Source organism: Sitodiplosis mosellana, unplaced genomic scaffold (genome assembly GCF_009176505.1).
Source record: "Sitodiplosis mosellana isolate CC-2019 unplaced genomic scaffold, AAFC_SMos_1.0 Smas_scaffold_5914, whole genome shotgun sequence".
In the NCBI taxonomy this organism is placed as follows: Eukaryota; Metazoa; Arthropoda; class Insecta; order Diptera; family Cecidomyiidae; genus Sitodiplosis; species Sitodiplosis mosellana.
In genome coordinates, this window is record NW_022601156.1 from 922 (window position 1) to 15382 (window position 14461).

General features: G+C 35.7%; 3 protein-coding genes across 3 annotated transcripts; 2 read left to right on the top strand and 1 right to left on the bottom strand.

Annotated features, from left to right (window-relative positions):
* Positions 1 to 655: 655 nt before the first annotated feature.
* Positions 656 to 6973, bottom strand: LOC129573064 (protein RRP5 homolog). Its single transcript, XM_055453242.1, has 6 exons — positions 6546 to 6973; positions 6272 to 6446; positions 2481 to 6037; positions 1270 to 1564; positions 1032 to 1197; positions 656 to 870 (listed from the first exon to the last, which is right to left on the bottom strand). The coding sequence occupies exons 1-6, from the start codon at positions 6612 to 6614 to the stop codon at positions 708 to 710; spliced, it is 4425 nt and encodes a 1474-aa protein (XP_055309217.1). The 5' UTR covers positions 6615 to 6973; the 3' UTR covers positions 656 to 707.
* LOC129573066 (uncharacterized) lies at positions 6861 to 10029 on the top strand. Its single transcript, XM_055453245.1, has 4 exons — positions 6861 to 7211; positions 7278 to 7398; positions 8547 to 8887; positions 9051 to 10029. The coding sequence occupies exons 1-4, from the start codon at positions 6864 to 6866 to the stop codon at positions 9939 to 9941; spliced, it is 1701 nt and encodes a 566-aa protein (XP_055309220.1). The 5' UTR covers positions 6861 to 6863; the 3' UTR covers positions 9942 to 10029.
* Positions 10030 to 10139: 110 nt separating this feature from the next.
* On the top strand, positions 10140 to 14080 carry LOC129573065 (protein piwi-like; the record flags this gene model as incomplete). The annotated part of the gene is given in 12 exon segments (XM_055453244.1): positions 10140 to 10475; positions 10962 to 11074; positions 11248 to 11310; positions 11378 to 11871; positions 11941 to 12264; positions 12572 to 12726; positions 12812 to 12862; positions 13035 to 13193; positions 13260 to 13442; positions 13541 to 13654; positions 13722 to 13847; positions 13911 to 14080. Coding segments are annotated over 11 exon segments (1915 nt in total), but the record flags the coding sequence as incomplete, so codon positions are not given.
* Between the last annotated feature and the right edge of the window lie 381 nt (positions 14081 to 14461).

Genomic DNA, 14461 nt, shown 5'->3' on the forward strand with positions numbered 1-14461 from the left:
GACATGCCAAAACTTTTGGCTTTTACAGATCTCAATTATCTTGTCAACTTTTTGAGATAATCGGCGGACAAAAAGCTCGGACGCGAACGCGAACGACGCCATACGCACATCGTTATTTTGCACATATTTCATAGTAAACAACATGTTTTTGGGGGTAGATAGGTCTTGATCGATAAGATTTCATCCCATCTACATTGCCTAGTGTACAGATATGTGCTTTTTGAAGTTTGGCGTGACGTTATAGTGGTCCGAAAGAGGAGATGTCATGAAATTTTGGCTAGTAAAACCAATACTTTTCCATACAAACAAAGTTTGCGGAAAAGTAAAATCATTTCGGAGCGATTTGGATTTGCTTTTTTTGCATTCTTCCAACTAATTTCAGAATCGCTCCGTAAGGATTTTTTAAAATTGATATCAGCTGTTTTGTGTTCGCTTTCGGCACGAGGAATTACTTCGAAAGAAGTTTTTTTATTTGATAAATAATACTTGAATAATCGCAGAAAAAATTATGTGCATAACGAAGATTGTCCTCCTGAAACGAGGACGTCTAGGCACATTACTCATGCGTATTCAAAAAATAATGACCTTTGGATGAATGAATTTTAATTATTTTCCTTGTAATTTTCTTCTAGGCCATAGAAATAAAAATGCAAAATTTTAATGAAATTGTATATTAATATATTCATATAATGCAACCTTAACAAAACTTAAGCATGTATTTCATTATGCACATAATTTGCAGCCGCCGTTTTTACTTTAGCCACTGTTCCGTCGTTACCGTATTTTTGCTCAAATTCCAAATATTTTTTGAATATAGTTCGCATTTTTTTCATGGGAATCTTATGCGATACGGCCCGTTCCAAAGTTTGTCTAGAAAAATGCAAAAAAATTCATAATAATTCGAATGTTTTTGGGGGTTTTTCCAATTTTTTAGAAGTATTAATAAAATGCAAGGGAGATCTTCTGAACCCAAAACCCCCCCCCCCCTCTAGTCACGCCACTGGTTATAATGTACTGAAAAGGAGAATCACCTAGCTATGTCAATGTCATCGGCTTTGATCAAAATATCGATGTACTGTGACCAGCAATCAACTCGTTTCGGGTGAGAAACCAAAATTTGTTCAAACAAAGCATGTGCATGGTTTTTCTCGTTGAATTTATTACACATGATCGCAAAACGGCTAATTGCACTGATGTCTGTAAGAACGGAAAAAAAGTTTCATCTTGCCTTTGAATAAAAATTAATAATAAAATTAAGGGGATTCTTACGATCTCGTTTAGGTAATGAATTCAACGCACGGTTCAACAGAGTTTTCGCTTTTTCATTTAGATCGACTTCAAATAGAGCCCAAGCCGCATTCAACCAGGAGTCGGCATTTTGCCGAAATTTCTTAGTAATAGTCAATGTCATGTCACACAGCTCCTGAATTCGTTTGCAATCAGCAAAAATTTTCAAACATACTGAATACACTTTGAACGGTTCGCTTACTAAGAGTGCCTCTTTTAAAACCTCGTCGAATACATCTTTACTCCCAAAACGAATTTCCAAGTTAAGCAATGCAGCCTAAGCAAAGATCACAAAGCAAAAAAAAATTATTAATTCAATGAAAGTAATGAAAATATAAAGAAAATGAAATGAAATTTTTTTACACATATTACTCAGAAACACTCCTTACAAATCTCGTTGAACAGATTTTAATGCTATGCATGTTCGCAATGAAAACCTATAAATCATTACTAAAAATTAATGACGCATAACTGTGATTTTTACACAAATTCATCGTAAATTTAGCTACATTGACTGTGATATAGCCATCCATTGAGTTGGTGATTGTTTTGACCTGTTATTTATTTGTTTATAATGGAAACTGATTAAGTTATGTCAATGTATTACGAAGGTTAACTTAAATTGTTTATATCTTTTGGTCTCGACCTGAATTGTAAATTCAAAACTACCAACAGGGTCTTGTTTACTGTTTAGATTAGACGTAAAACTTCTCTTCAATTTACCACCTACTCGTATTTGATAAATTGAACGATGACTTTTGCAGTCATTGAGGTCGACACTAAAATATTCAACGCTCCAGTTAGTCTATCATTTCTAAAACGTGTTGTTAGATTATCTTGAACCGTTGACAATCGGCTTTCATTAGACATTTTCCTGTTTAGTCATTCGCATAAGCTAGGTTTTCTTTTAGCCAGTCGAGAACCAATATTAATGTAAAATTAAACTATATCCTGTTATACCCTAAATTGTATAAAAATCAAAAGATCAGGTTTTTCATGACTCTTGGAGCCATTTTCTTGCAAATCTGCCGATTCCGTTCAAATGTACTAGATCATGCAATGTTTTTCTGCTATCGCGATTTCAGTATTTACTGATTACTTTCCAATTATTATGATTTTATGTGCCTATCTTCTTGCATTATTTAAAAATGTATTCATTTCTTAAGGCTATTATTCATTTCATTTTAACTAACCCAAATGTTCAGACGATCTTGTTCCTCACGAACATCGATCGTTTTTAGAGCTTTTTTACCAATCCCTCTTGCTCTGTCAATCTCCGTAGCTTGTACATGAAATACCATATAATTAATCCAAGCCCTGCTATTATTTGGTTGACCAATTACTAGACGATCGAATTGATCGATGCTTGCTGGTAAAATGGAATCATCGGCCAGATCTTTTTCAATTTCTCTTATGCGCGTTTCTTCCGAACGTGCTGCTTCGAATCGTTGTTTTGACGTCAATTTTCGATTTTTCAACGAAGACAATTCATCTTCACTTGAACTTCCACTGTCAGCTTCAGCAGCATTCAATACATTTAAATCCGTTGACCAAAAATTTGAAACACCTGGAAGCTTTCCCTCTTCGTTTTCGTCCTCATCACTTGAGCTATCAGCCAAATCAATTGCCCCATCTACTTGAGATAATTTCATTGAGAACCGCTTTGCTCTTTTGTTTTTATCAGAAGTTACTGGCTTTTTTGTGTTCGTTTCTAGTTTTCTCTTCTTCCTGGCAACTAGGTCATCATTATTTCTGTTGACTTCCATGTTTGACACACTCTGCAAGATGTTATCTACAGCAGTCTTCTTCTTCTTATTCTTCGTCGGGTGTGTTTTTGATATAACGGGTTCGACGGTATCCTCTGGTGAAAATGTAGACTTTCGTTTTTTCGCCTTCTTCTTCTGGTTATTCAACGCCGTTTCCAATGACTTCACTTTGTTCTTTTTCTTATTTTTCATTGGGGTTGAATCGATCGTCTTTCGAGGAACAAGATCGTCTTTCGATTCTAATTTGATAAATTCCAACGTTTGATCTATTTTTTTGCTGTAAAGCTCGTACATGCCATGGAGCATACCAATAAAATGGTCCCCATTGACATCTATCACTGAAACATTTACTTGAGATCCTTCTGTGATACCTTTGGCGATCAATGGTTGAAAGTCATTGTAATGGACTCGGGTCGGTATGTAAACTAAACGATTTGTCCACTTTGTGGGATATACGATAATCAACTCCTCGAGTGTTAATAGCACATTTGCTTTGAAACCACGATGACTCAATAGCTGCTGAGCTGCATTTTCTTCTTCTTGCTTTATATTGGCTCGTTCGAGGTATTTATGTTGCATAGTTCCGTACAAAACTTCATTCAAATAGTCGATCCAAACGATAAGGATTTTGTGCTTTTTGTCCTTTCCCTTTTTCTTGGTTGCATCATTACTCTTTGTGACATACAATTTAGTACCATCTTCTAACAGAAAAGTGCGTATCGGTTGATTGTTACCATCCACTCGATCAGATTCTGTGAGTGTGCCTTCAACTATCTGACCAACTCGATATGCTTTTATTGAATTGTTCGTTTTAATGCGCGCTTCAATTTCTCTAATGTCGCTGAAGTATCGGCGTACCATTTGAACAGTGTGTTTGAAACTTCCTGGCCAAACATCGTCCAGTCGGGCACTGCAAGTTAACGTTTTCAGTGCATAATTTTTTGCCAAAATTCGTACATACACTTTCTGGTCTGGTAAAAGTGTAACATCACCAGATTTTTCATAATTTTCAATAAACATATTCAAATGAATTGACACCGTAGCACGAAAATCCTTGATCAAACATTGCACATCGATCAGATCATTTGAAACATTCTTGATGAACGCTGGAATTATGTCACCAACTTTGATTTCATTGAATTTTTTCACGACGATTGGTTCTCCTGAAATATTTGTAACATCCCTAACTGAATAGCAATTTTGTGCTATTCCAATTACATTGATGGTATCGTTACATTGATAGACACGGTGCAATGTGTGCACTAGACTTGAAAAGTCAGACAAGTACATAATTGGCACGAATCCGCTAAGATTTTCCTGTAAGAAGGCAACGTCCAGTCCAGTTGGTTGAATTGCACTTATTTTGCCAGTCCTTATGCCTCCAATATCAGTTAAAAAGTCGGCCAGTCCAAGAGTAATATGCTTTTTATTATTATTATTATTACTGTCGTTTCGCACAAATTTGATGGTCACCTTGATTATTTGTCCCGTGTAAAACTTCTCAGCCGTGCTCAATTCATTCACAGTCAATTGACTTCGATATAACATGCCACATAAATAGTCAAAAAACTCAATGAGCCAACCATCAGACATGCACCGTTTGACTAATCCAAGGAATACAGAATCACGGGATAGATTTTCATTCGCCGTAAGAATTGAGGCTTGTTCGTCCATATATTCTTTCAAATTCGTTAAGAAAATTTCTTGTTTGGCTTGATTTTTGCACAGTACACGACACCTCAGTTTTCGATTTGGTTGCAATTTACCTGCTGGTGTGGTTTTTGATAAATAATTTGGGTGAATGTAACCTTTAATTTGGCCAACTGCTATAGCATATCGTCCATCATTCAATTTCCGTTGAATTGTTGCGTTGACAAATTCTCCTGTTTTTATATCGGAAGACGAAAAGTACTTTTCATTGATGATTTTTGGGTCGACGGAACAGACATGAAGCAAATCAATTGGATCATAATGCAATACACGTATTTTATGCACTGAATTTGCTTGGTATTTTGATAACAGGGTTTCCATGTCGAAATTTGCCTTGATATCACTCTTCAGCGACCTAAGACTAATGATGCCTTTGGCATTTGGTAATTTCAAAACTATCCCTCCGGTCCCGATGTGTGATACAATGGCCTTTTCCATGATTGTACCAACTGGTAAGATATTCGCTCCATTCATATTGAAATGATTTTGTAAATTTAATGATAAATAGACTATTTTAGTCAACGGCATAACATATAACACTCGTGCTTTTATTGTTGAGTTGACTTCAAAATTGTTTGGTTCTTTTGGAATTTGTTTGTCTGAAAAACCCAATTGATGTTCGTTGATGTATGCCACCAAACCATCATTGAGAATTGTGCCTTGAAGCCCGTCCTTCAACACTTTTGTAACTTTGAAATTCATAAGAATGCCGGGCAAAATATGGTTTACGTTTGGTTCATTAAATTGAACCACGCGATTGTTCGTATCATTGGCGAGCCCGAATGTAGCCGTACTTGCGGTCGTTGAATTAACAGCTTTTTTAACACGACAAAAGTAAACACCTCCAACAATTAAAGTGCTCTTTGTTTCGGGAAGAAATCCACGCAAATTTTCCACTCCAGTTTCAATAACATAACCATGCTCCTGACGCTCTGCTATGGCTACAAACATTATCATATTTGCTGACACATTTTGATGTTTGAAGTCTGCTTGAATGTCTTTTGGCAGCATACTCAAATCAATGTGAATTTTATTGGTTTTGATCGTATCAATTTTCTTCACTTTCACACAAACTACTTGGCCAATTTCATATAGACTTGATATGGGCTTGTACTCATCATCAATGCCAGATTTCGTGTCATCAGTCTCATTTTGGATGTACTGTTGTGTCAGTTCTAAATATGTATGTGATATGGATGAAACGTTCACTATTCCATTCATTCGACCAGGTAGTGCCACTTCGATTGACGTTGGATTTATACATTTTACACAGCCTAGGGCAAGATCACAGAAACAAAAATATTAATTCAGTCAGAATAACAAAGAAAAATATAACTCATTCGAAAATAAAATGAAGATGATCAAAAAATGTTGCTTGAAAATTGGACTAGTGAGTTCTTCCTTTCTAAAGATGTCCTATACTCATTTTATTTACAGTTCATCTAATGAAGTATTTGGCATTCAGTGAAAATGTATCGCACAAAATAGAGTAATGAATTGTAACAAACCCAGAATAACCATTCCTTCGCGAATCGTTCGAAATGATAACAACTCGGCTGAAACCGCTTCAATGGACTTTGGTTTATTCGTTGCCTCATCTTTTTTCTGTGAACGGGCTGCCTCGCGTTGCTTTTTATTCGGTTTTTCTTTGTGTGGTTTCGGTTTTGTTACTGCTCCAAAATTCTAATTTTAAAATGAATCAAAGATATGTTTTAGAATGATTTGCTTCGATACGTGTTGAATTAAAAAAATTTCAAAGATGAATTTCAAAGATGAACTTACTATGATCGATTCTTTTGGTTTCTTCTGTATAACACCACCACGTGGAAAACTTGTTTCAGTAATGACCATAGCGATCTTTTTTATTGACTTTTTTTTTATTTTAAGAGAAAAAATAATATTTTCAGTATGAAATACCTTTGAAAATTGTATTTTTTGCTTTTGAATCTTTTATTTCAAATAGTAGACGCGTGCCGCACTATATTTACTCTAGAATAAGGTGCACATGGTTTTTGACAGATGTGTCTCCAATTTTCAGAGTATATTCTTCTATCTGATTGCAGCGCCTCTTTCACATTTATCGACTTATACACACGAAAAATGACAAATCGTACACGCGCTTTTTTCACGTGTGCTACCAGATCGAATTACTCGCCGAAACGTTTATATATTCTGACCAGTCTCATAATAAAGTTGTGCATTTTCCGGGCAGAATCGTTCAAGTTTTATTACAGAATGTCTTCTTATTCTCACGATTCTCATTCAGACGATGATAGTTGGGATGAAACGGATGCGGAGGAAATGGAAAAAGAGCCTACAAAATGTTTATTTTGCAATGAGATTGAGGAATCTATCGAAAAGGCAATTCAACATCTCTATCAACAGCATAGCGTGAACTTGAGTGATATCAAACGAAAGTTCAATTTGGATCAGTATTCCTATATTAAAGTAAGTAGTTTGACTTATTTTTTCTTCTTCAAGAAATTATTCGTACCTAATTTTTGAAACTTTTAGATGATAAACTACATTAAAACACATAATATAACGGCCGAACACTTTGTTAAGATCAAAGAAGTTCTTTGGAGTGATGACAAATATATGAAACCAGTTGAAGTAGATGCATGGCTGATGTTTGGTAGATTTTTCTTTTCATCAAATGAACGGGTGAGATTGAAAACAAGACATATTCTGGGAATATATATGAATGATACAAAAACGAATGATTTTTTTAAAGTGTAACATCGGCAGAGAATTTTTCAAAGTGAAACACCGCGTGTTATATTTCAATAAAATTTGTTTTCCATGATTCACTTTAAAATCGAATACAAAAGTACGTTGGAAAAAAATACTTGCTGCAAGCATTTTGCTTGCATCGTCTGGCGGCACCTTAACACAACAGCTTGTAATACGAGAAAAAATTGCACATAAGTGTGAGCGAAACAGCATAAGTTTTCGGCGCTCGATTGTTTTCCATATAGGCCAATGCAATTGAATATAATATTATTAAATATTTACGCATGGAAATATCTCGAAAACGGCTGGGTAAAACGGAAAAATGGACCGTAATGTCACTCCCAAGGGGAGTGTAAACACCAGCTGGTTTGATGGCCTAGAATACAAATCCGGTGAAATTTCATCTGATCCATGGATTCTCAGATTCCAGTGCTTCCCCTTTTATGTGCATCTGTAAAGTCATTAAACCTATGTTTTGTATGGAATTTCACCACGACGGAGAGAAATTGAAGTGCTAGAATCAGGTCGAATCCTGAGAATCCATGGATCAGCCCAAATTACACCGGATTTGTATCCTAGGCTATCAAACCAGCCAGGTGTTTGCACTTCCTTCGGGAGTGACATCACGGTCCATTTTGCCGTTTTACCCAGCCGTTTTCGAGATATTTCCATATGCAAAAATTTAATAATATTATCTAATTGCGACAATTTATCGAACTGTAACATCAAATAAAAATATATTAAAACAAAACATGCGAAGAAAATCAATTAAATGCAACACCAACACAAGAATATTTCGAAACGAAACATCGCCGCAAACGTTTTTCAAAGTGAATCATGGAAAACAAATTTTATTGAAATGTAACACGCGGTGTTTCACTTTGAAAAATTCTCTGCCGATGTTACACTTTAAAAAAAATCTTTTTTTGGTGGTTCATTTAAATATGCTGTGGAAATATGTCTTGTTTTCAATCTCATCCATTCAAATAAGATAATAATAATATAAAATATAAAATATATTATAAGTTGGAATTCATTTTTATTTTTAAGACATTGAGGATTTTCCAAACGAGTGCCAATCGAACGACGATGCTAATCATGCACATAGAATTGAATCCTTGCAACAACAGCTGGAAGAAAAAGATGTCCTGATTGAACAGTTACTCGAGCAAATCAATCAGATGAAAAGTGGTTTTCATGAATGGGTTGATCGCACAGCAAATAGTCTAACGACAGTGGCTGAAAGTACAGAGAGAAATTTTCCGGCGCCGGCACCAGCACCAGAATCAGCAGTAGCGGAGCAAACCCATGTAGCTGAAATTCCCATTTCCCAAGACGAACCATATTTTATTGCATACTCACATTTTGGAATCCATTTTGATATGTTAAGCGTGAGCATTTTCCATGGGGTGGCATTCATAACGCCCCGGACATACAGCATGCTTCTGTGTTTTCTATTACATTAGAGTATGGTGTTCGTCCAGGGGCGTCATGACCGCCACTCGTCAAGTCGTATTTTGGATACGAACAATAGCAATAACATTTCATTTGTAGGATTCCGTTCGGACGAACAGCTATCGCGAAGCTATTCTACAAAATCGAATATCATTCAATAATAAAAATGTGTTGGACGTAGGTTGTGGGTCCGCAATTCTTTCCATGTTTTCTTCACAAGCGGGTGCCAAAAAAGTCTTTGCTGTCGACCAATCGGAAATCATCTATTTTGCAATGGACATTGCACATCGGAACGATATAAAAAACGTTGAATTTGTGAAAGGTCGACTCGAAAATATGGAACTCCCATTGGCCGCCGGCGAGAGTGTTGACATCATTGTGTCGGAATGGATGGGATATTTTTTGCTGTTTGAAGGAATGTTGGACAGCGTTATACATGCTCGAGATAAATATTTAAAGCCAGGCGGTCTATTGTTGCCTAATCGTTGCAACATCAATTTGATGGGTTTGGGAGATGAAGAGCGACATAGCGAATACATTGGATTTTGGACGGATGTGTACGGATACGATATGAGTGCATTGCAGAAGAAGGTGTTACAGGAAGCCGTGGTAGAAAATGCTCGCCACGAGCATGTCTTAACTGAAGCGGTGGTCATTGCTGATTTTAATTTACTAATGGTGGACTACACATATCCTAACTTCAAACATGACTTTATGTTGAAAATTAAAAAAAGTGGGAAATTCACTGCATTTGTCGGATATTTTGACACTTTTTTTGATTTGCCACAAAGGGTAGAGTTTACAACATCGCCACATGCGACACCGACACACTGGAAGCAAGTGATTTTCTACCTGAAAAACCCAGTTCCGGTCAATGAAGGGGATAACATTTGTGGACAATTTCAATGTAACCGGGGAAAATCGGATGCCCGAGCAATTAGCGTAAAAATAACTGCTTTTGATCAGGATTTCTTTTTTAATTTGAATTAAAAATATAATTTACCAGTATATACATAATATTTATATATAAATCAATTTTTCTCTCAAATTCATAAATAAAATGTATTATTGTTTCAAATTTCTGGCTTTTTGATTTCGCCTTCAAACCGAATTGTGTATGATATAGCACAAACCATGTGCACTTTCTAAATTGTTGTCAAATAACAAATAATTATTCAAACGTCGTCGTCGTTTGAGCACATGTCAAAGTAGGAATTATTTTGACGTTTAATCCAGACAACCATAATGAATAGTAGCGCCAAATTCACAATTACGAACTAATCTCGTAAATGTCACCATCAAGAAACGTAATCAAGGAATAATATACATTTCGATGGACAATAAAAAGCGTACATCACAACATCAAACTTATTCGGTCGACTTTATATAAAACAATATATTTAACATACAAAATGTTTAAATGATATTCACAAAAACTTGAAAAACAATTCACATGTTGTAGTCTCTGTATATTGTGATTTATTGTGTTCCATGCTTTTGTCCCGTTTTTTAATTTAAAATAAGGTGTTTATATACAATATATATATTATTATAAACTGATAAAATGTTCTTCATCATTGAAATTAGTTATCGAGTGTTTATTATTTTTAGTGATACTTTTTATAAAATACAAAATATTGTAATCTTTTTCTATTAAAATGATTTTATCCCAAATGCAATGAAACTGATTCTGTGGTAGTATACAATATAAATTGACAAAATAGACAGACATAACTGTATTCTTTTCAAATTTCTTAACATTCTGCAATGGAACGAGTGTATACTAAAAGTACCTTTTATGCAGAGCTGGTCACAAAGTTTGGAAAAAAAAATCTAGTTTGAAAATTTGTGGCCGAAATGGCATAAGCTTTTAAGTCATTAGCAATGTGGAGATTTTGAATCATAGCAAATTTTTCAACATAATTGATGAAATGGAGAATTTTTGAGTTATTCAAAGAATTTAAAAAAAAATAATTCAGTTACACATCCACGATTGATTTTTGTTTGCAGGTAATCTCATCGTTCGTCTTGAACAATACAACGGAAAATGTCATTTGATGGAAAACAAAGAGGACGTGGGAAAGCGAATCTCAATGATAATGAACCGAGCACATCATCTTCAGGTGGGAGGGATCTTCATTTCTGATTTATTGTTGGTGTTATTAATTAGAAACTCTTGGAATATACTAAAAGAATGCTACGAATCCATACCAGTTCTAGAATTGTTACGTTTAAATTGATAATTGCACTGGAAAAAATGAGATGAATGATGAGCATTTAATTATTGATTTTTCAGGAAAACGTACACGTGATCATAGTAATGGTGGCGATAATAAGCGACACGCGCCAGAAAATAAACGTAAGAAAAATGTTTTTTTTTCAGCTGTACTTTTTTTAATTATAAAACATAAACTGATGCTCTATAGGTGGTCCGAGTCGGCGTAGAGATTTTACGGTGTTGATAAGAACAAAACCTCACGAAAACGCAACATCCCATGATCCTAGAGCACTGCAAAAAGCTACCTTCGTAAGATTGGAAGCGAATTATTTCGCCCTACAATCGCAGAGGGCTTGTAATCAGTGGAAAATTTACAAATACCACATTACTTTTGATCCCGAATGTATGATGAAACGAATGCAAATGTTTCTGGTGTCTCAACATAAAAATAAAATCGGCGGTTATCTTTTCGATGGCGCTCAATTATTCACGACGCGAAATCTGCACGCAGAAAACAAATCAGTTGAATTTAAATCAGAAACCAGAGACAAAAACGTATATACAATTAAAATGGTATTTACACGAATTGTATTGATGAGTGATCAAGAATCATTGCAAGTTCTTAATTTGATACAACGCCGAAATATGAGCGGACTGCATTTGCAATTGGTCGGCCGAAATTATTACGATCCTAAGAATATGGTAATAGCAACATATACATGACGATTTTATTGCAAGTGACTAATCGTAAATTTATTTTGATTGTAAAAGATTGACTTACGTCGATTCAACATTCAGCTATGGCCGGGTTATGAAACGTCAGTGAGATATCACGACGCCGGGATATTACTTAATTGTGATGTAGCGCACAAAGTCATGCGAACAGATACAGTTTATGAACTAATGAGGGAAATCCAACGTAGCGATTCACGAAACTTTGAAAATACTTTTCGGCAAAAAGTACTCGGAATGACAGTTTTGACCGGTTACAATAACAAAACCTATCGCATCGACGATGTCGATTTCAACATCACACCATCAAGCACGTTTTCTCGAAACAACACTGAAGTCACCATCAAGCAATACTATTCAGAAGTAATTGAAATGAAAAACTCAATGCATTAATCAAATCATGCATATTTTTCCAAAACAGTACATTGAGCGCGTCGCCGAACAAAGTGATACAACGTTCTGTTACTGGCACAAAATGAAACACCTACCGCGCTTCGAAACAAAGCGCAACGTGAATAAAATAGTAGCCAACGATTTCATGCTTCATATTGATCCAATAACAGATTGGTGTTTCACTTTGTTCGGCGATTTTTTTGCGTTTCGTATTCATCGGCGAAGAGTCAATACGTTGTTTTTATGCTCACGGGTTCAAATTTGCATCGTTCTATAGAAATATCATATCGAAATAAGAGATGCATCACAGCCATTATTGATTTCACAACCAAGAGCGAAAGATTTGCGCGGAGGTGAGCGAAAATCGGCATGGCTTGTACCGGAACTTTGCCGTATTACTGGCTTGGACGAGAGACAACGAAATGATATAAAGTATGTCGAACTGTTGTTAATCATAGTATAGTAGTTTTTTCATTTTTATTTTTGAATAAACCTTATTTGTACCGAAAATCCATAGCTTGAAAATGGCGATGAGACCCTATTCTCAAATGGAACCGCGGATTCGAAGGCAAGTCTTTACCCCATCAAGTTTTTCTGTTTTTGAACAAATTTCTGTTGTCAAATGCACCACTTCCATTAAAATGGACGAACTTGTCACTATAAACTGAGCGAAAATACTTCAGAAATTATGAAATAATTATAAATATTACAATTTTGTATCATTTTGAATTTTCAAACAGACAACGTCTGCTAGATTTCTACAATCGGATTCAAATTAGCGAAGAGAATAATAAAATAAAAGAAGAATGGGGACTTCAAATTCAACCTAATTTAGTACAAGTTAACGCCTATTGCATTGACCCAGAAACGTTGACTTTTGGCGATGACAATAAACTAGTGTATGTTTCAAAAATTTGGACTTCCCACAATATTCGGAATTTTCATATTTCATTTCAATTTTGCAGTGTAAACAGGGCAAGCTGGGAGCGAGAAACGGGTCGCGGCTCTTACACGCTGTATTCACCAATAGACTTATCGCGATGGATAGTAGCTTGTCCACAATCAATGGAAAGAGAAATGCAACAATTCGTTCATCGTCTCAAAGAATTTGCAACAAACATGGGATTCCCTGTAAAGGATCCACGCTGGTATTTAATACATACTATGTACCCGGTTCTTTCATCCCCTTATATATAGAGATAAGAGTTTATATCTAATTTTTCTTCTTCAATTTATTGAAAAACAGGGAACGGTTCAATGGCGACTCAGATATGGTACGTGAACTTGATAGGCTGGCAAACATGAATCCCCGTCTCATATTATTTGGAACGTCAACAAATAGTCGAAGGAATTCTGATTTGTATGTATTGTTGTCTCAATTTTATTAATTCAGGTGTAAACACATAAATCTTCACTTCCATCAACAGATATTCAGGAATTAAGAAGAAGTGTTTTGCTGATTATGCCATTTCATCTCAAGTAGTGACCAAATTCATCCTGAGCAGTCAACGAAACAAATATGATTCAGTGGTAACCAAGGTGGCTATACAAATGTACGTTTCAAACATGTTATAGGCTCATTCAAGTCATTACTTTGGCACTATTTTTATTTGCAGGTGCTCAAAATTAGGTGGCGCTCCGTGGTATCCTCGATGTCCACTTAAAAACACAATGACCGTGGGCTTTGATTTAGCGAAAGATACAAACAACAAAAACGTCTTTTATGCCTGTTTAGTGGCTACCATGGATCTCAAAGAAGAAGTGGGCTTCTTCAGTGCAGTTTCCAGTAAGTAAAAGAAGCGACGTAGTTTCGCCTTCATATAAAAATTGTATTTGCCGGCCCATGTACTTTGGTTCATGAAGTTGAACATCATTCTCACGCATTAGCCGTAAACATTCATTTGCATGGTATTTTACAATTTGCATATCCGCTCTTCTGTCCCGTATTCAGTGATAATACCTACAGCGTTCTAGCGTCACTAAAAATGATATCAGTCTTTTTTAATGATAAATCCACGCACAGGAGCGTCAGTCCATTTAAATCTCGTCCACCGGTTTTTCATCTGATAGTCGTGACGCTAAAACTGGCATTTTTGACATTTGGCTTGAAATGCACAGCCTGTTTATGGAGCGTCACTTGTCAGACTACCGTCCTCCGTGATTATAT

Coding starts and splice junctions, on each gene's coding strand:
- LOC129573066 (XM_055453245.1), top strand. CDS start 6,864: ATGACAAATCGTACACGCGCTTTTTTCACGTGTGCTACCAGATCGAAT. Junction 7,212..7,277: donor ATCAGTATTCCTATATTAAA/GTAAGTAGTTTG, acceptor TGAAACTTTTAG/ATGATAAACTACATTAAAAC. Junction 7,399..8,546: donor AGATGCATGGCTGATGTTTG/GTAGATTTTTCT, acceptor TTTATTTTTAAG/ACATTGAGGATTTTCCAAAC.
- LOC129573064 (XM_055453242.1), bottom strand. CDS start 6,614: ATGGTCATTACTGAAACAAGTTTTCCACGTGGTGGTGTTATACAGAAG. Junction 6,447..6,545: donor AACCAAAAGAATCGATCATA/GTAAGTTCATCT, acceptor TTTTAAAATTAG/AATTTTGGAGCAGTAACAAA. Junction 6,038..6,271: donor CGAAGGAATGGTTATTCTGG/GTTTGTTACAAT, acceptor ATCTTGCCCTAG/GCTGTGTAAAATGTATAAAT.